The sequence below is a fragment of the Miscanthus floridulus genome, chromosome 5 (genome assembly GCF_019320115.1).
Source record: "Miscanthus floridulus cultivar M001 chromosome 5, ASM1932011v1, whole genome shotgun sequence".
In the NCBI taxonomy this organism is placed as follows: Eukaryota; Viridiplantae; Streptophyta; class Magnoliopsida; order Poales; family Poaceae; genus Miscanthus; species Miscanthus floridulus.
The window spans coordinates 90,474,867-90,499,844 of record NC_089584.1 but is presented as its reverse complement, the minus strand read 5'-3'; the positions used below and the strand labels follow the sequence as shown (position 1 = coordinate 90,499,844).

The 24,978-nt window shown below is 46.3% G+C and overlaps 1 protein-coding gene across 1 annotated transcript; it reads left to right on the top strand.

Annotated features, from left to right (window-relative positions):
• Positions 1-2,673: 2,673 nt before the first annotated feature.
• LOC136452584 (GDSL esterase/lipase At1g28600-like) lies at positions 2,674-6,545 on the top strand. The gene is made up of 3 exons (XM_066453190.1): positions 2,674-2,991; positions 4,777-5,445; positions 5,977-6,545. Exons 1-3 carry the CDS (start codon positions 2,712-2,714, stop codon positions 6,186-6,188), a joined length of 1,161 nt encoding a protein of 386 aa, XP_066309287.1. The 5' UTR covers positions 2,674-2,711; the 3' UTR covers positions 6,189-6,545.
• The last annotated feature ends 18,433 nt before the right edge of the window (positions 6,546-24,978 follow it).

Below are 24,978 nucleotides of genomic sequence, written 5' to 3'. Positions count from 1 at the left end.
CAACTCGCAATCATATGTGAATGAAGTTTGCTCCAATTGATCTAAGGGCTTTTTAGGAGCTACCTAGTGCTAGATTTGATAAGTGTGCACTACACCTAACCCACTAGACTCATCTAGATCAAGCTACCCGTCCATACCCCCTTAATAGTACGGTCAAAGGAAAAATAAAGTCCTAAACTACTCTAAGTGTCACTTCAACTCCAAACGACACTTAGAACTAGTCCATCCTTAACCTTGTCGTCCATCCTTTGAAAACCGAAACGATTTCCATCGTAGGGGCATGACAACTATGATTGCCCAATCAATTGTCATTACTGTGATCTAATTTAATTGCATCTGCAAAACACATGCTAGTCACAGTAATCACGTATTGGTATTAATCACCGAAACCCAACTAGGGGCCTAAATGCTTTCAGAACCTCCGAAGGACTGAACCGGCAGATCATGAGATTCACGAAGTCACCACAGGCGTCTCGCTCTTGACAGGGACGTCGCATACCACTGAACCTTAACCATCATTGTTGCTATATATAGAAGAATCTACGGATGACGACTAATATTGCATCATACCGGCATGAGCCTATTCATTGGTGTTTAGTGGTTTTTATGGAGCTGCACAGCTTGAGTTTAAAGAAAAAATTCTGACCAGGAGTTAGTTCTGGCGTGCAGGAAAGTCGGTGGAGACTTTAATATTATCAGAAATCCATATGAGAAAAATATGATAAGTTTGACGCCCTTTTTATTTAATGCCATTATAGATGGCTTGGATCTAAGAGAGATCAAACTGTTAGGAAGAAAATTTACTTGGGCCAACTCTAAAAGTGTACCAACTTATGAAAAGTTAGATAGGGTGCTTGCCAGCATGGAGCTGGAGCAAAAATTTTCCCTTGTCACTGTTGATGCATTGAATAGGGAAATTTCGGATCACACCCCCTACTTCTGAGCACTTGTGAGATGGTACACATGCGCAACAAACTCTCAGGATGAAGGGTTTCTCACTAATCTGGTGTAAATGGATTGAGGAGGTGGTTGACAGAGGAAGCGTGGGGATTAAGGTGAACGAGGAAATTTGTCGTATTTTTCAGCCTAATAATTTTGTAAAAAGCAATAGCAGAGATAACGAAAGTGTAGTTGAAACTATGCATAAACCTTCCACACAAAAAGTAACTCCTGCTAAATTGGTGAAGAAGTTTGCATTGAAGATATTCACAATAGAGTTAGCTCATGAGTTTGGCACTTCCCTGCAAACCTTCTTATATTTCTCCCCATTTCCCACAAAAGAATAAAGTCCATCCCACCTCCAGGAAATGTTCGCGCAGAGAATCTAGCACCATTTCACTGAAAACGACTCCGCACATACCGTTTAGCTCAGGAGACTAGCAAACTGACAACTGCAAGAGCTGCCGATTTCATTAGCACCCACTCGCACAGTCGCACACACACATCGCGGTGTTAACCTCTTTGCGCGGACAGAAAGGCGAGGGAAAGTGCTAGAGTCCATGGGCTACCAATCTCACGGACGACAGCAGATCCGCGTCACGCATTCAGCCGAACAGGGCACATGCTCTTCTGGCCAGTTTTCCAATGCTGTTCTTTCAGGGCCCAGCGGTTCCATGTACACACAACTCATGCGGTCTTTTCATGCGAGCGACGTGGGGTGGACGCTCTCGGCGCTGCATGATATGTTCTGTTGGCTCATGGTCATGGACATCGTGCTGGTAAAAATGAAGAGGAGATGACTCGTAGTATTGTGCGATGCACAGGAAGTCAGGAAGGTTCAGAAAGAAGTTCAGGCAGTGTGATTCACAGGCATCGCTCTCTTTTTATGTACGGCACAGAAGCACACTGCTGTATCTTCAGCTACCCGGCTACCTTGTTGACTAGGGCAGTTGCTCCTCTAAAGTTTATTTTCTGTCCCATCGAATGTTTGATATATGCATAGAGTATTAAATATAGACTAAAAAATAACTAATTACATAATTTATGACTAATTTACGAGATGAATCTTTTAAGCCTAATTAATTCATGATTTGGCAATGTGTCGCTACAGTAACATATGTGCTAATGACTGATTAATTAGGCTTAATAGATTTGTCTCGCTGATTACTGACGGATTCTGTAATTTATTTTTTATTAGTATCCGAACACCTCATACGACACCTCATATGACACCCGATGTGACACCCGATGTGACACCCCGAAACTTTACGCACTAAATTTAAATAAGGCCTAGATTGTGTCCTCGGAATGCTTGGACGACTACCTGGCATCCATGCCCCCAATTTATGGTGTGTGGAGCTCGCCACATATACTTCTCTGTTGTAATATATGGGTCTATTTGGCACGAGCTGTTGTGAGATGTTTTATTTGCCAAACACTTATTTCCAAAACAGTTTCATGAATGAAGCTGTTTTTCTTCTTCTCTCACAAAGAGATGAGTTGAGATAAAGCTGAAAAAAATAGCTTATCCTAGCTCTCTCCTCTATTTCTCTCTTTCATCTACGAATGAAACTGTTGGTGAAGCTGTTTTGCCAAATAATTTTTTCAAAATAGCTTAGTTTTACCTAGAAAGTTATTCATGAAGCTATTTTCTAATAAAACAACTTTACCAATAAAGCTCGGGACCTATATATCCATCAGCTCCCTCTCTGCGTCTGCTGCTTGCTTCAGACACTTGACACTCACTAGCAACTAGCAAGTGCCTCCTCACCATGACCATGAGGCTGCTGCTGCCGGGGGACCATCGCTCCTCCTCGCTGGCGGCGTGGTGGTCTCTGTCGCTCCTGGCTGTCATCGGAAGCAGCGGCTCGCCGGTGCTCGGCTGCTACACGCGCATCTTCAGCTTCGGCGACTCGCTGACAGACACGGGCAACTACGTCCACCTGACGGCCAGCAGCCACAGCCCCTACGGCGCGCCGCCGTACGGGAGGACGTTCTTCGGCAAACCTACTGGCCGTGCCAGCGACGGACGCCTCGTCATCGACTTCATCGGTGAGCAATCTGCCTTCGTTTGACTCTTGATTGACTGTTTTCTTGTCATAGGGTATGTTCGCTCGTGGATTATAATTTAGAACAGTATTTTTCTCTCACACCAAATCCGCCAGCAGTAAATAATCAACAATCGTTTACGACGAAACGAACAGGCTGATAATTATTAGTATACGGGGTTTCTCTGCCTTGTTCAAAAGATACGTCAGTATCAACCCCAAAATTGACATCCTGTTATTTTTCAGTAAAGCAAAATGATGGGTGACCTTTACGGATTGCCTCAATGTGCACGGGTTTCTACTTTCTAATCATGAAAGAAATAGAATGGATGCCTGAACTCATTGATGGTGCGCTCAAATGAACATAACTGGTGGCATTGAGCATAACCCCATACAAGTAAACTCCATTGCAGTGTTCTTTCGCCCTTTATTGGTAATCATGTGATTGACTGGCTTCTGAATTTGGTCCATAACTCCACACTCACGCGGGTTAAAAGTAGCGTTCTTCCGTGGCAAAGACTGTTACAACTGACAAAGCTAGGCACCTAGCAACATAACAGGCAGTACATAGTACAGACTGGTTGTGCCCTGTGTGGCTGTTTATTGGTAACGGGAAAAGTAGATAGAAAGCTTAATGATTAGCTTGATCTTGATTTGATTATCCATCTAATATTTATGAACTAGAACCCCAGAACGACGTGGTTTTGTCTGAGTGCCAGTTCAGTTTGCTTTTGGTGAAGAGAGTGTGTGGGCGCTGGTTGCACCTTAATTAAGCTTGCGCGAGCGAGTCCTGTCCTGTCCTGCCCAGGTACAAGAGTCGTAAAATGTGTGCGCTTGCGTCGGTACTCAGTAGTAGTACAGCTGCGCGCTTTAAATTAGGATTAGCGGCATCCATGGTCCCTTAAACTGTGCGTGTTTATGAGCGTCGATCTATGCACATTGATAGTCCCCTGAAAGGTGTTGCGTTGCAGGGTTTGCAACATGCAAATCATTGGCCCATGCTTTCCTAGACATTCCCAAAATTGGCAGCAGCAACAGCACCAGGTGAAGGCTACAGTTTACCTGCCTTTACTTTCTTAGCCCTTGTTTAGTTCCAGGAATTTGGATTTTGGGGCTACTGTAGCACGTTCGTTTTTATTTGGCAAATAGTGTTCAAACATGGACTAATTAGGCTCAAAACGTTCGTCTCGCAATTTCCCACCAAACTGTGCAATTAGTTTTTCTTTTCGTCTACATTTAATGCTCCATGCACGGGCTGCAAACATTCGATGTGACAGGTACTATAGCAACTTTTTGGAAGTCGGGGTGGAACTAAACAAGGGCTTAGACTATCTCCAACGGGCACCGAAATCTAAAATAGGTAGCAAGAGACTTAAAATTAGCCTCCAACAGAGTATCTATACGGGAGATCTATTTTGGGTTGCCTGAGAGGCACAACCCAAATATGGACATCTTTTCTTCTGAAAACACATTTGCAAAAATGATTCTCTTTTGGGTCTTGTTGTTGGAGAAGATACCGAATAGCTATTGAACCTTTTGCCTGTAGCGCTACCTAAAGAACAAACGAGTCTTATATTTTGGGTGTTAAGGGTGTTGTCGTTGGAGATAGTCTAATAGTTCGTGCGACGCGCATTTTGAAGCGCCTGGTAGTCACGGAAAGCAAAATTTGTATCTTGTAAAGCAAGCCATGCACGCATGATCGTCTCCACGCCATGCATGTACATACAGACAGTAATAACTAACTGGTGGTGCGAACGCACGCATTTGCTTGGGCTCCAATGCAATGCAGCGGAAGAGTTCGGGCTGGCGAAGGTGACGGCGATCCAGGCGGGCACGGCGCCCGGTGACTTCCAGAGCGGCGCCAACTTCGCCATCATCTCGGCCACCGCCAACAACGGCTCCTTCTTCGCGGGCAACGGCATGGACATCAGGCCCTTCTCGCTGGACACGCAGATGCTCTGGTTCAGGACCCACATCCCCGAGCTCGTGCAGGCGGCGCAGCAGAACGGCAGCAGTGCCGGCGGCGGCGGCGTGGGCGCGCTGCTGAGCGGCGCGCTGGTGGCGCTGGGCGAGATCGGAGGGAACGACTACAACTTCGCCTTCTCGCGGGGGGTGCCGCGGGACGAGGTGCGCCGGTTCGTGCCGGCCGTGGTGGACAAGCTGGCGGGCGCCATGGAGGAGCTCATCGCCATGGGGGCGCGCGCGTTCGTGGTGCCCGGGAACCTGCCCTTCGGCTGCACGCCGCTGTACCTGCAGCGGTTCGGCGCCAACGGGGGGTGGTGGGACTACGACCCCGGGACGGGCTGCCTCGCCTGGTTCAACCGCTTCGCACAGTACCACAACCGGGTGCTTGCCGCCCGCCTCGACAAGCTCCGCCGCCTGCACCCGGACGTCACCATCGTCTACGCCGACTGGTACGAGGCCACGATGAGCATCTTCCAGGCGCCCGGGAAGCTAGGTACGTGACGCCGGCCGTACACAACACCTACTACTCATGTGTAAAACTCCGCACGCTGCCGTGCTGCCCACCATATGCATAGGCCATGCTGCGTCGAGCGACGTCCATGGCGACGCCGCACCAAACAGCGTGGCACCTCTTGTCGGATGGCTTAGCAAGTATTGCCCCTTTGCATTGGAAGCATGGTCGGACGACAAAAGCGCAGCGAGTCTTTCTTCCACAGGGTGATAGAGGCAGTTATGGCTAAAAGGCTATGCGCGTACATGGCCCGGGCCCGGCACCAGTTGTGGTTGTGTGGCCACCAGCCGCATGAGCCAGCAAACGCCAAGGCCATCATGGGTTCACGTGCAGCAAATGGCCCGTCGCGACCAGCTGGGCACTGCCTATGGTTTTTGGGCCTGGTACAGATCTTAACTTGGCTAGTATTATCCAAAGTGTCAGCCCAGGATAACTAACTGGTGGCTTAGCTTTCTTCTAAGGCCCGTAACTCCACACTGACCAATAGCTGACCAAGTGGTTGCCTACTTGCAGGGTTCACAAACGCTCTGCGGACTTGCTGCGGGAACCACACCGTGCCGTGTGGCATGCCCGGGTGCTCCGTCTGCAAGGACCCGTCCACGTACGGGTCTTGGGACGGGACGCACCCGACGGAGGCGGTGTACAAGGTGATCGCCGACGGGGTGCTGCACGGGCCGTACGCGTCCCCTGTTTCTCTCGCCGAGACTTGCCCTCCCACCACATGAGAACATCAATCAGACAATCAGCCTGATCTGCTTGGATGGTCGTCCTCTGATGATCCTTAGAAGATTCATAATTATCAGCTTTAGAGTGGTAACATCTGAATCACACTTGTGAATGCTTAAGGACGGTACAATAGCTCAGTTGGTGGCGTGAATCCTCACAATTCCCTCCAACCTGATACGTTCCCTGCCATGTCAATAGTATACACATGCATGAAGCACTGAAGTGACAATGCAACTGGGTTTGTATAAACAACAACAACCATACAGGAGCCATGTCAATAGTATACACATGAAGCACTGAATTGACAATGCAATTGGCTTTGTACAAAACAACAACAACCATTCAGGAGCATGCCAATTATATACACATGAAGCATTGAAGTGACAGTGCAATTGTGTCGTTGTTTCGAACCGCCGACTAGTAAATTTGTGTTTACGCGTCTGGCCCGGATGGTGTGCTCGGAGGATTCAAGGGTTTATACTGGTTCGGACGAAATGTCCCTACGTCCAGTTTGAGGCTGCTCGTGTTACCGGCACTTATTTATAGTAGGGGTTACAAATAGGCGAGAGAGGGAGAAGGTCCCAAGTCTCTGATGGAAGGATCGAATGGAGCTAAGTCTAGTTGAACTCTTCCCCCCCCCCCCCCGTGGGGCGTCCTGCTCCCCCTTTTATAGGTGAAGGGGAAGGCACAGGTTACACAAGAGAGAGAGATAGAGAGAGAGAGAGAGAGAGAGAGAGAGAGAGAGAGAGAGAGAGAGAGAAAGCGAGGAGGAAGAAGGCCTCTGGGGTTGTGGCGCCCTTCATCTCCTTTATGTGGGTCATGCCGGTCCTGCAGATGATGACAGGGATGGCTTCACGTTGCGACCCTGTTCATCACTGGCGCCATACGCGAAAGTCGTCAACCGGTCGTGGCACTCCATTCCGTCCCGGCTGGCGGCATGGTTAGCAGATACCCCCGTCGGAAGTCGTATGGGGATTAGGTAGCATAGCGCCGGCACGTCCGACACTGTTGGCGATGTGAGTCCTCAGGTATGGCCCGTCGTGGCCGCGGGTCACGTCAAGACGCGCCTACTCCCGTTCTAGTGTCAGAAGTTTGACCTTGGGTTCGTACTCTTAGACCTGTAGTGGTTGGGAGTGGTACGGACCCCCATCGGGTGAGGTGGAATCCCCTTTCAAGGGGTCTGGCGAGGCGAAGTCCGCGCTTGAGGGGTCGGACGAGACAGAGTCCGCACCCTCGGGGTCAGGTGTGACGGAGCCCGCGCCCTCAGGGTCGGGCGAGATGGAGCCCGTGCCCTTGGGGTCAGACCTGATGGAGCCCGTGCCCAAGGGGTCTGGCGAGACGGAGCACGCGCCCTCGGGTTCGAGCGAGACGGGACCCATGCCCTCAGGGTCAGGCGTGACAGAGCCCGTGTCCTCGGGGTTGGGCGACACGGAGCCCATACCTTCGGGGTCGGACGAGACCAAAATACGCTCTTGACCATTCGAGCGAGTTAGCGTTCATGACCATCAGCTTCCTTCTTCTAGGTATCCCTAATACTGATACCCGACAGTAACCCCCAAGCCTGCGGAGGAGTAGGATACTCTTTCAAAGGCTTTTTCAGACAGAATGATTCTAAGGGTCTTGATCTCCCTTTGCGGGCCACGTTTGGACTCTTCGAGGGCATGCCGTTGCGGGATTCGGGGGGTCGGAAAAGATCTCTCTTGATTCCAATCCCTCCTTAGGATCCGATCGATCCGCCGTTGTCATACGACCGCGTATTCGATCTCCTTACGAGTCCAACTTCCCCCGAACCCCCCGCGCATAGCAAGGGTCCGGTTGAGGGGTTAGCTCGTCTTGTGGTCATCCTCCCTCAAATGTTTTTTTTCAATAAAACGGAGCGGCTGAGCCATGCCATGTTTTCCTCGATGGACGAATCATGGTGCTCGGTGAGCTGTTAACGAGCTATTTTGAGTGGGGCCCCGGCTTCCTGTTTGTGGGGGTTCGGCATGGGTCAGCTGGTGACCGACTCCTAATTCTCACTATAGGAAGACCGAGCATCAGTGATAAAATGTGGTGGTGAAATCTTTATTTGTCACTGATTCCCATGTTATTATTGACCAAACTAATTTTCATCACTATTGCATCGATTATTTGTGGCAAACTACTATATCGCCATAGGATGCACCTTCGGTGGCAAATTTAGTGATGAAACATTAATTTGTCACTAATAAATAGGTTAATTGTGACTAAATATTTATTTCCTCACAGTTTTGCCATTTATCAGTGACAAAATATTATATCACCACACGGTTCAAGGTCAGTGAGAAAATGTTGTGCCAAAATTGTATTTTGCCACTATTTTCCATCTTAATTGTGACTAAACCATTTTCCCCACTATTAGTACGTTTATCTGTGACAAAATTTTGCATCGCCACATGGTACCTGATTTACTGAGAATTTTTTGTGGCAAAATATTCTTTTGTCACTTGTTACCAAGTTAATTGTGAGCAAATAAATTTTCTTGTTATATAATATTTATATTAGTGATAAAAACTTGTGTTCCATATGATAAATAATTAGTGGTAAATATTGTATTATCATGGGTCCCACTTATCAGTCAAACTCCACCTTATCTTCTTCGTTTTTTTTGAAACAATATCTTCTTCCGTTTTCTGCAGCTGCAATTACTGGACGGAGCATCTCCGGCCGCCCCCAAGCTCAAAGCTCCGCCAAGCGCCGACGAGCTCGCCCATAGTCGTCGGCCATCGATGCCCTTGCCCATGGCTCCACCAAAGCTCACACGTGCAACGCTTAGCAAGCTCGCCCACGGCCGCAGCCTCCTATCTCGACGAGTGTCTCCGGCCGCCCCTAGCTCGATGCTCTTGCTCCGCGCCGACGAGCTCGCCCATGGTCTCCGGCCATCCCTGCTCCCACCCGGATCCACCGAATCTCGCCTCGCACTCGACGAGCTCACCCACGGTCGCCGCCGCCAATCTCGACAAGCTCGCAAAAGGTTGGATTCGTTGCGTCCCTGGTCGCGGCCATCTGCGCACGAGGAGGAAGACGCCGAGCCGCTTGCTCGTGCCATACTGTGAGTCGGGTACGGTCATCTTGTAGGCGTCAACACGGGCAGGCATGCGGCCAGCCCACTTAGGCGTTAATGATACATTTATGCAATTTGTAAACAAGAAAAAGAGCAATCAAAACTCTATCAATAGAGGAAAGCAAGAGATGGGGTTCAAAGTAGGAACTAGATCAATTGCTCAAATCGCTTATGATCTGGTGAGGAAAAAAGTTACTAGGTAGATTTTTTTTCTACTACACATCGTTCTGAATTAGTGGATATATGCTTTTGTTATTCCAATGCAGCGAGACCCAAAAACTGGTGAATGGCCTACTGCTATGCAAATTTGGAGGGCTACATATCAAAAAGCTGATGGGATATGGTCCATTCCAACGGGTGAAGAAATAATGGTATGACCATATTACTTCCCTTTCTGATGGCATCTTTCGGTTTCACATTTGTCAATCTGTATCCTACCTTTTGAACTAGGATTAGGTGGAAGTGGTGTGTTTTTTGTACGAAAAAGTATGGTAGTAGAATTATGTATGACTCTTTCATGGTTATTATCTCTGCAATGTAGTCTATGTATTGTTCATTTAATGAGTTGAGAAGTCTAGGCACTACGACATGTTTGCAATATCTCTAATCATGAACAATATCGTTTTATTAAGCTATTTGTAAATTTCATATATTATTTAATTTGTCTGCAATTTTCAATTATAAGATGACATGTTTGTAGATTTTTTTGAACAGTAGCAACTCTGAGAACATTTGGATGTTACACTATCCTATAGCTAATGTGTGCTCATACCTATGATTCGTTACATGAATGCTTTTGCCTGCTGTGTAGTATATGGGTTCTTAATTAGTTTGTTTTGCATGCTTTGTAGACCAAACTACATGAAGCTGCTGGGATACATCAAGAAAAGATTTCTTCTGCGCCCGTGCCAATAGTGGAGCACTTCGCACTAGTTCTTGGTCGAAAGCCAAACCATTCACGTGGTGTTGCATTCGTGTTGTAAACCGAGTGGCTGAGGAAAGAATCAGATTGCAGGCGTAAATTGAGGCTTCTGAACAGCGTGAAGCTGCAACTCGAGCACCTGCAGATGCTACTGAGCAACGTGCTGAGGCTACTGAGCAATGAGCACAAGCTTTGGAAGGCCAAGTTTCCACGGTGGTCGAAACAAATGCACAACTACAAGAAGAGCAGTAATCCCAATGTGATGAGCTGAGTTCTTTGCGTCAAGCACAGAGTGGAAAAGTTGCTCGCCTAGTGAGAGAACAACTTGATCATCAAATGGCTGAATTAATTGCACACATTGGTGCCTCGCAGCCTCCAGCATCTTAGAGTTTAAACACTTTAGTTGAATAATTATTGTGAGACTTTAAAGTAGTGTCAAGAGAGTTATTTTGAGGTTTGAGTGTTCTTAGTTTTATGTAATGCTTGAATGTCAAATTTGAATTATTGAAATAAATATTATTGGTGCAGATTTGAAATAATCATATTGCTATAATGTACATTTGTTGAGCTATTTTTGTCACTACAACAAGGATAATAATGATAACTTGGTTGCCACAACATCTAATGTGTTTCACACAATTGAAACTTATCTTGTGACAAAACTTGTCCTGACTAATATTTTCTAACAAATGCTATGCTTTTTTGTGATGAAACTATTGATACATTTTGTCTTGTCAGTTCTCACAAAAAAGATAATTTTTTTGTGACAAAGGTTTTGCCACTGTTGTTTACATGTGAGGATGAGTTTGCATCACAAATGAAAAGTATTTGTGTTAACAAGTTACCACTTTTTCCCATACATATTGTGGTAAATAATTAGAAACAATTATAATTTAATAGTGAGAACAAGCATCGACATGACAAACTCAAGTAATGGCGAAACTTCTGTCACTAATATGTAGTCTTTAGTGACCACAAAATTTATCACTTTTACAATGGTAATTGTGACAATTATATTGCCATAGATTTTGTATAGTTGTGGCAACTATTATCACCACTAAAAACATTATGAGTGGCATCATTTTTTGCCACTAATGCATATGTTTTCGTGACAACGAATGAGCCACAAATGGTCCCGTTACTAGTGGTCGTACAATTTGTCACTAATGAGTATGGTCATTTGTGGGGAACAAAAATTCATCACTAGAGTATCTGTGAGGCGAGTATTTGTGGTGACTAGTGGCGATTTAAAAATTCGCCACAAAGGCTGGTTTGTGGCGAAAAAATAAACTTTTGTGATGAAAATTTTCGCCACAAAACCCTTTGCCCTTGTGGTGTCTTGGCAGCCAATCCACATAGTTCTTGAGTCCATCCAACCAGTCCCAAGGGCTCGTTGCCTTTCTTCGAAGAAAAACCATGGTCCGTGCTCCGGCCAAGACCCGAACATGGGTCGGGATGCCCGTGGCCCCTGTGCGCCCGGGTACTAGCCGCTAGCGGGCTCATCCCTTACCACCCCTCACTCTAAAGGTGCCTTAGAGCAGTTGTGAACCCATCGGTGGCCAACCTTTGAACCCTTGGGCCTTAATGGGCCGTCAGAGCGTTTTCAACTCTGTATCCCTTCTTACATGTGGCAGCTTTTGGCCCATCGAGGGAGCGAACCGCTGTCCGGTGCGCCCTTCGAGGAGCGGCTGGGGGTGATCAAGGAGTTAGTTAGTTAGTTAGTTAGATAGGCCAGACGGCGAACTTGCAATAAGTAGACAAGTTTTAAATTTTGTTATGGCCGAATAGACTTTTGGTTCTTCTCCCTCTCTTTTTTATAAAAAGGTTAATGTGTTCTGACCCTTTTCGTAGTTAAGGTTGTAAAGCTTGGGGAACGGGCAAAAAAACTTTGATCACGTTAGTGAGCAAAAATGTCATAGCCACTGGGGCATAGGTTTCTTGTGGTCCGACCAATTTTACTCAGCGTTTGTTTCCATAGCCCTTGCTTCTAGATCTTAACGTAAGAAAGGATCGGGCGCAGAGAATGTTTTTGGGTAGATATACTCCTATCAGCCCCTAAGTGTGGCCTAACCCCTTGCCATTGCTGGGGTCGGGTGTCACTGAAGATCGAGGAGACAAATAGCAAAACCGATAAGAAAAAATATTTTCACATTTCAGAAACATCATTCTTAATTTCCACAAGTATATGCATAAGTTAGGGGTAAAAGCGACATAACTGTTTGATGTTCCAGGCGTTGATGAAGACTTTGCCATCGATGGTCTTGAGCTTGTAGGTGCCCGGTCAGAGCACCTTCACAACGATGTATGGTTCCTCCCACGGTGGAGACAGCTTGTGGCAGTTCTTGTTGCTCTATATGAGGTGGAGCACCAAGTCCCCAATGTTGAAGGCTTGACCCCTCACTCGACGGTCGTGGTACCAGCGCAATGCTTGCTGGTACTTGGCCAAGCGAAGGAGGGCAATGTCGCACGCTTCATCGAGCTAATCCATGGCGTCCTCGAGGGATGCCTCGGCTCCCTACTCATCGTACGCCCTAACCCTCGGCGCTCCATAGTCGAGGTCGGTTGGGAGGACCGCCTCGAAATCATAGACTATGAAGAAAGGTGTGTAGTCGGTCGCTCAGCTAGGGGTCATCCTCAAGCTCTAGAGTGCCGCGGGAAGCTCCGTAACCCATCATCTACCGAATTTGTTCAGTCAGTTGAAGATCCTAGGCTTAAGTCCTAGCAAGACCATGTTGTTAGAATGCTCAACCTTCCCATTCATGCAGGGGTGTGCCATGGCAACCCAATCGACACGGATGTGGTAGTCATCACTGAATCAGAGGAATTTTTTATCGGTGAACTATGTGCCGTTGTCTGTGATGATGGAGTTCGGGAATTAAAAGCGGTGGATGATGTCAAGGAAAAATTGCATGGCTTGCTCGGATTTGATCATGGAGATCGGCCAAGCCTCTATCCATTTTGTGAACTTGTCCATAGCGACAAGCAAGTGCGTGTAGCCCCCTGGCGCTCTTTTGAGGGGTCCGACTAGATCAAGCTCCTAGACCACAAACGGCCACATGATGGGGATCGTCTAGAGCGCCTAGGCTGGTAGGCGGGTTTGACGAGCGTAGTACTGACATCCTTCGCAGGGGCGCATGGTCTGCTCGGCATTAGCCGCCACGGTTGGCTAGTAGAAGCTCTGTCAGAACGCGTTCTCGACCAAGGTCCTAGGTGCGGCATGATGTCCATAGACCCCGCTATGGATATCTCTCAGCAGTAGCTTCCCTTGTTCGATGGGGATGCAGCGCTGTAGGATCTTGGTATGGCTTCGCTTGTAGAGTTCCCCCTCAATAATGACGAAGGACTTGGCACAGCGTGTGAGCTGTCGAGCCTCTATTTTGTTAGTCGGGAGCACCTCATGGTGGAGGTAATCGAGATAAGGTGTCCTCTAGTCAATTAGAGGGTCAGGCTCTGCCACTTGGTCTTTGTCAAGCTCCATGACTTCAAGGTTGGAAGGAGCCGACGGTCGGTCAACCCTCGAGCCTAGGGCAGGTGGCCCATCACTGGTCTATTCCAGCTCCTCATAGCGGATTGAGGGTTTGTACTGATCGTAGGTGAAGATGCCAGTCAGGACCGGCTCTTGGCCGGACACCATTTTTGCTAGCATGTCGGCCACCTCGTTGAGTCATCTCGGGATGTGGTTGAGTTCAAGGCCATCGAACTTGTCAACCATCTGGCAGACTTCTTGGCAATAGGTAGCCATCTTCGCACTATGGTAGCTTGACTCTTTCATGACTTGATTGATGACTAGTGGTGAGTCACCCCAGACATCAAGCCATCGGATTCCCAACTCGATGGCGATGCGTAGGCCATTGATGAGTGCCTCATATTCGACCACATTGTTAGAGGCAGGGAAGTGAATGTGAACCATGTACCTCATGCGCACTCCGAGGGGCAAAACAAAGACCAGCCCCACACTGGTGCCTTTCCTCATCAGCGATCCATCGAAGTACATCATCTAGTACTCTTGATCAACAGCTGCTGGCGGCAATTGGATCTCGGTCCATTCTCCAACAAAATCGGACAGCACCTGGGACTTGACGGCCATCCGAGGGGCATATGAAATGCCCTGACCCATCAACTCAAGTGCCCACTTCACGATTCTCCCTGTGGCATCTTGATTTTGGATGACCTCGCCGAGAGGGAAGGACATCACGACCGTCACCGGGTGTGACTCGAAGTAGTGACGCAGCTTCCTCTTGGCGATCAGGATGGTGTACAAGAGCTTTTGGATTTGAGGGTAGCGAAGTATACGGGACGCTACACCTTGAGGGTATGTCCCTCTTCTTCCTGTTCTACCACCAGGGCAGCACGGACCACTTGCATGGTGGACGCAATGTAAAGTAGGAGTGGTTCCCCATCGGTCGGCCAGACCAGAATCGGGGCTCTCATCAGGATTTCCTTGACCTTGTCAAGTGCCTCCTAAGCCTTGGGCGTCCACGCAAATTAGTTGGTTTTCTTCAGAAGCCAATATAGGGGGAGGCCTCATTCGCTGAGGCATGAGGTAAAATGGCTAAGCATGGTGAGGCACCCCCATAACTCGTTGTACTCCCTTTAGATTCTGAATCAGGCCTGTCCTCATGATGGCTGAGATCTTCTCTGGATTGGCTTTGATGCAGTGCTCAGAGATGATGAACCCAAGCAGCATACCCCTCGGGACCCCAAAAACGCATTTCTCAGGGTTGAGTTTAATGCTGTTTGCCTAGAGTTTCATAAAGGTTTGCTCTAGGTCTGCTATGAGCTAGTTAGCCTATTTGGACTTGACCACGATGTCATCTACGTAAGCCTCAATGGTTCACCCAATGAGGTCCCCAAAACCCTTGAGCATACAACGCTGGTATGTAGCCCCTGTGTTTTTTAGACCGAACAGCATCGTGACATAGCAGAACGATCCGAATGGGGTGATGAAAGAAGTTGTGAGTTGGTTAGATTGTTTCATCATGATCTGATGGTACCTAGAGTACACATCAAGGAAGCAGAGGGTTTTGCACCCCGAGGTCGAGTCGACTACTTGATCTAAAAGTGGTAAAGAAAACGGATCCTTTGGACACGCCTTGTTGAGACTCATGTAGTCAACCCACATTCTCCATTTCCCATTCTTTTTTCATACAAGGATGGGATTGGCTAACCACTCAGGATGATACGCTTCCTTGATGAATCCAGTCGCTAAAAGATTCACGATCTTCTCACCGATGGCCCTGCGCTTCTCCTCATCGAAGCGACATAGGTGCTGCTTTACCGGCTTGGAGCCTGGCTTGATCTTCAAAGCGTGCTCGACGACTTCCCTTGCAATGCCTAGCATGTCTGAGGTTTTCCACGTGAAGATATCTCTGTTGGCGCATAGAAAGTCAACGAGTGCACTTTCCTATTTGGAGGAAAGCATGGTGCTGATACGCACCACTTTGTCCTCAGAGCTGTTGGGTCTATGAGGACCTCCTTGATGCCCCCCGTGGGCTCAAAAGATCTAGCCGACCACTTGGAGTCAGGTGCTTCCTCGGTGGTCCCCTCCTTGATGACTGTGAGCTCCTCAGAGGCAATAATCGCCGAGGCATGCTCACATCACTCAACTTCGCACTCGTAAGCGCGCTGGTGTAACACCCTCAGTGTTACGCCCTAAACAAATTACTAAACTATGTCATGAGCATTATGTTTACATGATAATGCATGTGATGGAATGAATAGATGAAGTATTGCACCTAAAATGACTAAAAAATGCTAAATGAAAGTTGATTCAATAGCTCATGTATATCAAGTAGGGTTGAAAATTAATTTTTACTGAGCAAAAATACTATAGTACATATATGTGGCACCTAAATAAAGCTTGAAGTATAAACTTTGTAGATGGCACTGCAACCTTTGCTGTAGAAAAATATCATTGCTAGTTAATGTTTCCAATAGCTTAGAAATGGAACTTGAAATCAAAACTAGCTTAAAGACTTAGAAAATTCTTAAGTTTAAAAATAGTTTGACAGCACCGGGTTTGCGAATTTATTTCAAGAAATCTAATTAAAGAGAAGTTCTATGTTTTAGTTCTTAGCGGTAGCCTAATATGCTCCCTTGAGCATGGTGAAGGTGGCATGGTTCCAAGATCAATCGTTTAGTCTTTACGGGTGCTATAAAATTCGTGCACGCACTAAGGCTCGGGCCGTCAGGCTTGGGCGTGTCGTCACCGTACGTGGCCGCACATCGGCCAGCCAAGACCGCGCTCGGTCTGGCCACGGCTTGGCCACCATTGTTCGTAGCGCTTGCTGCTGGCCGCTGACCTAGCCAGCTGCTGACCACCACACCCGGTGACCACCCTGCCCCACCCGCTACTGCACTACTGCCGCTAAGGCTGGATGAAAAACTCAAAGCTCGTTAGCTCGTTCGGCTCATGGCTGGCTCGACTCGGCTCAGCTCGGCTCGTTATGATAACGAGCCGAGCCGAGCCAAGATTTTAGCTCGTTAGCTATAATGAGCCAACTCGAGCCAGCTCGCGAGCCACTCGCGAGCTAAACGAGCCAAGCTTTTTGGAAAAAAAATATCAAAACTTATATTAGTTTTTGTATTACTTTATGTCTTGCACTTTACAACTGGTCTAGACCCTATAAATTGACTAGTAACTGGTCTAGATGCATTTTTTTGTATTATTATTATTCTGAAACTTTATATAAATGCAAATATTATATTTTGTGTATTTTTTATACCTGGCTCACGAGCTTAACGAGCCAGCTCGAGCTTTTAACGAGCTGAGCCAAGCTGGCTTTCTAGCTCGTTAGGATAACGAGCCGAGCCAAGCTAGCTCGTTATCTTAACGAGCCAGAATAAGCTGAGCCGAGCCAGCTCGTTATCCAGCCTTAACTGCCGCTACAGCCCCACGTCCTCGCTTGCTGCTGCCCTCCCTGCTTTGCACCATGGCGCAGCTATTGCTGGTGTCATTGCCTCACCATCATGTCCGCACCCCCTCCTCTGTACTTCTGCGTCGCTGCTGGCTGGTCCGATGCCGCCACTGCTACGTGCACTTGGCTATGCTCATCGTTGTCTTGCCATTTATGGCACTATGGCCGCACGAGCCGTGCCCGGTCATGGACGCAGGCGTGTCTCCCCGATCACGTCGACCGCATCCCACCAAGACAAGGCCGGGCTGAGCCCACCTACCTCTCTCTCTCCCTGTCTCTGCTACCAGGGCCGACTGAGCCGCAAAAGTAAATACGGCAGGGAGAGATCACCTCGAGTTAATTCATCGCATCACTGGCTCCGTCATCAAGCTGCCTAGCTACTCGTTCCCACCCCGTCTTGAATGGCGCCCAGCCAAGCTCAAATTTTGGAGTTTTCTCCACCATCGAGCCATTGAGTCCATGTTTGGCCGTTGTGGGTGGCAACCGCTCTGGTTGCCGTTCAGGCTCAACCAGCTACACCAATAGCCTCACCTTGACTCCCTCTCCACCATGCATGCGCTAGCAGAACCTCTACCACCACCCTGACACCGTTGACACGGCCGTGTCCACCGTGGTGCACCATCGCACTGCTCGGTCGTGCATGGCCAGCCTTGCTTGGGGCGTCTCTAGTCGAACCATTGCTGTGGCCAGGTCCTTGGTGAGTCGCTAATGCTGACCCACTACCTCTACTGCTCCTTTAGCATCGTGGCTCACCGAAACATTGTCATCGCCACTGTAGGTTGCCCGCCGACATGGAGAAGCCACCCTACTTCATCTTCGTCTTTGAATCGTTGTCCATTGTTGCGCGTTGGCCCATAGGTGAGCATCGGTCCTCTAGATGGCTTGAGAGGGTCCCCAGTTGGCTAGCGTAGCAGCCCAGTGCTGGCCAATGCCACACCGGCGAGCGCGGAGGTGTCGGGGACCTCTCCGATGCGAAGAAGGGTTAATACGAGGGTTTTCTTGCATAAACGTTGTCTGTAGAAATAGTGCACATAGTCGTCTTGTTAATAGAGGTTAGCACGGGGGCATTTCTACAAAAGCACCAACGCACGCGAGCTTCCCTGCCGTGGGCCACCTCACCCGCGTGGGCCGCGCATATGTGGGCCATGCAGTGAAATTGTCTTTTTCTCTAAATGAATTAGTTATTGCTCCTCTAATTAGTTTTTGAGCTAAACTTGTATATTTAATATAAATTCGTCCAAAAATTATGAAACTAATTTTGTTAGGTTCCTAAAATCATTGTCTACCTGATAGTGTAGTTAGTTCATACCTATCTATATTTATGCTAAGGCCTATCAAATCATTTGAAAGTACTTAATATTATTAGGTTAAATATTGTAGGAATTTTTGTGGTAAATTGGTGATAGCTTTAGTCCTAAATTTTTTATGATAGCTTCATTGTATTATTATGTGCTCACTGTAATTTTTGTAGCCTTAGAATAGACTAAGCATTAGGATAGTTAAATGCTCTTTTTTCAATATACATTAAATCACTAGTAGAAATAAAGATGTATCCTTAATTTGCAAAGTCAAGTGTTTTTTAGTTGAATCCAACACTTTGCTTGATAAAAATGATAGTTAGCTTAGTATCTTAGTCATTAGAGCTAACTTAGTAGTTTAGTATGTGTATTCTTATTTTAAGAGTTGTTGCCTAAATGCTAAGTGTTGTATCATCATCGCATGCATGTAGAGAACGAGTTAGTGGAGATAGAGACCACAGATGATCGTGAGTTCAAGAAGATCATCAGGGAGTACGAGGAGGATATTCTTGTGCAGGAGGAGGTCCCAGAGCCACCGACAACTGACTCAGCTGACACCGCGCCTACCCAAGGCAAGCCCCAGTGCATAATCCCTTATTTTTGATAATCAATGTATATATATATATATATGATGTGCATTTATGTTACAGGAATTTTATGAAAACCACATGCATATATATATATATATATACCAATGAGTCCTACTAGTACAGGTTCGAATAGTTGCTATGCTTAGGTTTTCGTTAGCGTAACCTACCATTACTCACAATAGGGGATTATTATATTTACTCTCATGATAAAATGATAAAAGAAAAATAGAGACCGAACAGGGATATGGTATGGGTTACGGTGGGTGTGACGAGTTGTGTCCCGTGGCCACGAGGCTTAGCTTGGTTACACTGTTTTTTCTGTCTGTGTTGATTGAGGACCGTCCATTGCTGTGGATGGTAGTCAGGTCATAGACTTATTATCCTTAGCACATACTTACTTATGAGAGTGGGAAGGCTCATTACAATCTTGTCGTGGGTTCTGACTCTTTCTAGACCGACTGATTGGAGGTGGAGAAATGTGGAGGTCTAAGCACCATATTGAGACCGGGTCTCAAGTGTGGGGACTTGGAGTCCAAGTTTGGACGGGGACCTAGACCCCGTGATAGGAGTGGAATGGGTTGGTCTTGTTTGTGCCTAGGGTACAAACAGGGCATGTGTTTCGAGGTACCCAGCTAGGATACATTGGTTCACGAATCACTGTTTTCATAAGACGGTATGACTTGGTTGTGGTCTAGCACCGTAGTAAGAACTGAAATATAAAAGATGATAAATTGTTTTGATTGCTCAATCCTTGCTTGAAAGTAGATCAGGTGCTTACCTATAATGGTTAGCTAATGAAGTAATCATGACTGCTAATTAAACTTGATCTTAAGGACATACTTCTAGTAATGCTTTTCACAAACAAAAAGAAAACAACAAGCCCATATTGTCTATCATATCCTTAAGAGTCAGGAAATTATTCCCACCAGTCGGGTAAGTCTTGCAAGTACATTGTGTACTCAGGGTTTATTTTACCCTGTTGCAGTTGCAGCCTGAGGAGTAGCTCTTGTGTGGAGGATTCTTTTGGTGGACCCAGACAGATCCTTGTATTGTTTCTGCTATATGTTTATTTTCATTCCGTTGTTTAATTATCGCACTCTGAACCCTAGTATTATAATAAATGATTTCCAAGAACTCTTGTTATATGAAATGGACTAAGTATTATAAGCTCATACATATTATTGGATTCTAGAGGCAAAATGTGGATTGATTTGAGTTCTCCCGTGGGGTGTGCTCGATGGAACAATTCGATGTAGCTAACTTTTGGGGTGCTTAGTGTCTATTGGAAGACGAGCGCCTCTAAAAGCGTGTTATTTCAGGTGGTTCTGCCACAGGTGGTATCAAAGCCAATAATGAGTCTACGAGTTTAAAAGCTCTTTTCAAAATCTAAAATTTGACCAACAAAAGCTTTGTGAAAAGTAGGATGCGATAAATTACGTAAATAAGTATAAGCCCTAGTAATATGGTCTATATAGGATAGTGGCACTAGTTTCATCTAATCAATCTTCTATAGGTACACTAACTTATGCTGCATAAGAATCGTTTAGCCTACGAAAAGTGAGTGTGCGTTGTGTCAAAAATTATATGCGAGTGCCGCTATATTCTGACTTGAGCGAACGAATAGGTCGATCCATGCATCATGAAAAGAGAATCTTGCTTAAACTAAACTCCCCCACACGTATAATTTGGGTAGTAAATTGATAGGATAACAAATAAAGAGAAATGCTTTAACTCTTAAGGAAAAGTTATCGCTTGTAACCATTTATTGGGCCTTATCATCTCTCTAGCCGTTGTTTCTAAGTATGGAGGCCCGGTCCCTAATGGTGGGCTCCTATCTATTTATAGATGAACCTAAGGTCTGGTCATAGGAGCACCGGTGCTGGGACAGGCCGTGGTCTTAGTGAAGACCAGAGTGAAAATGGTCGTGGCGATGATCATGGCAATGCCAACGGGGAGAGCCATGAGGCCCCACTCCTTGGTCCTCCTCCGCCACCACCACCGCCTCTGATGACCTATGTCGAGATGATGGCTAAGATGTTGGCTGCTCATTGCGAGTTAGCCTGTGCCCTGGAGATACTGGCATAGGCTATTGGTGGCTTCGCCCGTGGAGGCCCCGATGATAATGGCGGTAATGGGGGTGGTGCCTGTAGTCCCGAGAGGCCCTGTTCCTATTAGGACTTCTTGGGGACACACTCACCCACATTCATGTTGACTGCGGAGCCTCTAGACGTGGAGCATTAGCTTCGTATTTTAGAGCAGAAGTTCCAGCTGCTCAATGTGACTGATGAGCAGAAGGTGTGTTTTGCCGCACATCAACTTCTAGGATCTGTTAGTGCTTGGTGGGACACTTTCAACGCCATGTAGCCTATGGACCACCATGTAACTTGGTGGGAGTTTACCACTGCTTTCCGTCAGTACTATATTCCTGTTGGTTTGCTGAACAGGAAGCTATTCGAGTTTCTAGAGTTGAAGTAAGGAAACATGATTGTGATGGAATATGTGAATAGGTTCAATCATCTTGCATAGTATGCTGGGACTCATGTGGATATTGATGAGAAGAATACGGACCATTTTAATCGTAGTCTCTCTTGCATCTAGCAAGAGAAGCTATATATAGGGGGCTATCAGACCTTTGGTGCTTTGATGAATGTTGCCATTGCTATGGAGGGACTTCAGCGTGACTCTCAGGCTGAGTGAAAGTGCAAGAGGGTGATCACTGGGTCTTCTAGTCACCCACAGTCTTAGAGGGTACATGTTGTGAGGAGGGTGTGCTATCCCTCTTTAGGTGGACAGTCGTCTCGCTAGACTCAGCAAACTCACTAGGCACCTCCCACTCAGTACCGTGCACCTACTCAGTAGGTGCAATAGCCTTAGGGACAGCAGGTTCCACCTCATTAGGGATAGAGGAACAAGTCGGGTGCTTGTTTCAAGTGTGGCAAGGAAGGCCACTATGCTTGTGAGTGCCCCCAGAATCAGCTTACTCAGTCTTCTCGGCCTTCAACCAACTCTCGTTTGGTCAAGAGGACTATCATCAGGAAGAAGGTGCCCGTGAGCCGCTCGGGATAGGTTAACTTCACTGAGGCTGAGGAGATCTTGTAGGTAGAGCCTGTGATGGCTGGTACGTTCACCATTGATTCCCACCTAGCATATGTATTATTTGATTCTGGTGCATCACATTCATTCATGAGTATGGGGTTTGCACAAAGGCATAATATATCTACTATAGCTATTTCTATTGCCTACAAAATCAGAACCCCAGGTGTGTAGTTGTGCGTTAAAACTTAGACGGACACAGTGAGACTAGTGCTAGCCACTCACTCTTATCGTCTCTAGTTCATGGTGCTACCTGGGCAAGGCATAGATGCAATTCTAGGAATGAATTGGTTGAGAAACTATGGGGTAGTCCTAAACCTTAGGCAAAGAATTGTTGAGTTGAAGCTTCCTTCTTCTGAGGATAGAATGCCTCTCCTTCTGCCTTCAGTCCCCACCTTGCTAGTTGTTGCTCATGCTAAAGCTTCTCCTATCTTTGCTTCTATTCCTATGGTCTGTGAGTTTTTGGATGTCTTTCCCGAGGACCTACCGGGGTTACCACCGGACTAGGATATGGAGTTTGCCATTGAGTTAGAACCTGGTACTGCTCCTATTTCACGGCGTCCTTACCGCATAGTTCCAAAGGAATTGCCTAAGATGAAGAAATAGTTAGAAGAATTGTTTGAAAAGGGATTCATCCGTCCAAGTTCTTCACCATGGGGTTGTCCAACTATTTTTGTGAAGAAGAAGGATGACACTCTTCGGATGTGCGTGGATTATCGCCCTCTCAATGCGATAACCACTAAGAACAAGTATCATTTACCTCGTATTGATACTTTGTTCGATCAGTTGGCTGGTGCCAAGGTATTTTCAAAGATTGATCTTCATTCTAGATATCACCAAATTAAGATCCGGTCGCAAGATATCCCAAAGACAGTTTTCTCTACTAGGTATGGACTTTATGAATACCTAGTCATGTCTTTTGGTCTCACCAATGCTCATGCATTCTTCATGTATCTCATTAATTTAGTCTTTATTTCGGAGTTAGACAAGTTTGTAGTGGTGTTCATTGATGACATATTGATATATTCTAAGAACAATGAAGAGCATGCACAACATCTTCGCATAGTCCTGACTCGATTGAAGGAACACAAGTTGTATGCCAAATTCAGCAAGTGCGAGTATTGGTTGGATCGAGTATTGTTCTTGGGACATGTCCTGACACCTGAAGGCATCTCTGTGGATCCTAGCAAGGTGCAAGATATGTCAAATTAGAAATCTCCAAAGTCAGTGCATCAAATTCGTCAGTTCCTTGGTCTTGCTGGTTATTATCGGTGCTTCATCCCTGAGTTTTCGAAAGAAGCTCAACCAATGACCAAGTTGCTCCAGAAGGATGTCAAGTTTATATGGAGTCTAGCTTGTGAAGAAGCTTTCCAAGCTCTAAAGAAGTTTCTTACCTCTACCCCTGTTCTTACCCAACCAGATATTGATAGGCCGTTTGATGTGTATTGTGATGCCTCTAGGACTAGACTAGGATGTGTGCTTATGCAAGATGGGTGTGTGATAGCTTATGCTTCACGCTAGCTGAAAAAGCACGAGTTGAATTATCCCACCCATGATTTAGAGCTAGCTACAATTGTGCACGCTCTAAAAATTTGGAGACATTACTAGTTGGAAAATAAAGTATATATTTTTACGGATCATAAGAACCTCAAATATATTTTCACTCAGTCTGAGTTGAACATAAGACAATGGAGGTGGCTCGAGTTAATCAAAGATTATAATTTAGAAGTTCATTATCATCCTGGAAAAGCTAATGTGGTAGCTGATGCCTTAAGTCGAAAGTCGCATCAAGTTGAAGATGAATCTTTGTCTCTCAACCATTCTCAGGTGTTAGCCCATATTGCTCTAGTCTTGGATTTACTCAAGCAAATTATTATAGAGCAAAGGCAAGATGCTTCGGAAATTCCTCATATCAAGAAGTTAATTATCGAAGGACGTGGTCCTCATTTTAGTATAGATGATCAAGGTGTGGTGAAGTTTAAGAACCGGTTGGTGGTTCCCTCAAGTTATGAGCTTAGGAGAAAAAATTTGGATGAAGCTCACAACTCCAAGCTATCCATTCATCCGGGAAGTAACAAGATGTATCATGATTTGCGTCACTTGTATTGGTGGCCAAATATGAAACAGGATATTACCAAATACATCTCAGAATGTGACATTTGTGGAACGGTTAAGGCAGACCATATGCGTACGTCTGGATGTTTACAGCCATTGCCTATCCCTGTTTAGAAATGGGAGGATATTTCCATGGACTTTGTTGTGGGTTTGCCCCACACAACAAAGAGGTATGATTCTATTTGGGTCATTGTGGATCGCCTCACCAAGTCTGCTGATTTTCTTCCGGTGGATACAAGGTATTCAGCCAAGAAGTATGTCAAGTTGTATTTTGATCGGATTGTAACCTTGCATGGGGTTTCTCTTACCATTGTTTCGGATAGAGGGTCAGTTTTTGTCTCTTGCTTCTGGGAGCATCTCTAGAAGTGTCTCAGTACTTGTCTTCTCAGAAGTTCAGCTTATCATCCACAAACTGATGGTCAAATAGAAAGGGTCAACCAAGTACTTGAGGATATGTTCAGAGCTTGTGTCATTTCTTTTCCAGAAAAGTGGGATGAATGCTTGACTTTAGCTGAGTTCTCTTATAACAATAGTTATCAAGAAAGCATTTGAATGGCACCTTTCGAGGCTTTGTATGGCAAGAAATGCAGAACACCTCTTAATTGGGTTGAGGTGAGAGACCGTGGTTATTTCGGGCCTGATTTTATCAAAGAAGCAAGAGAGCAAGTCAGTGTTATTCAGAGTCATTTGAAAGCAGCTCAGAACCAACAGAAAACTTATGCAGACAAGAGGAGAAGGCCTTTGTAGTTTGAAGTTGGTGACCATGTGTATC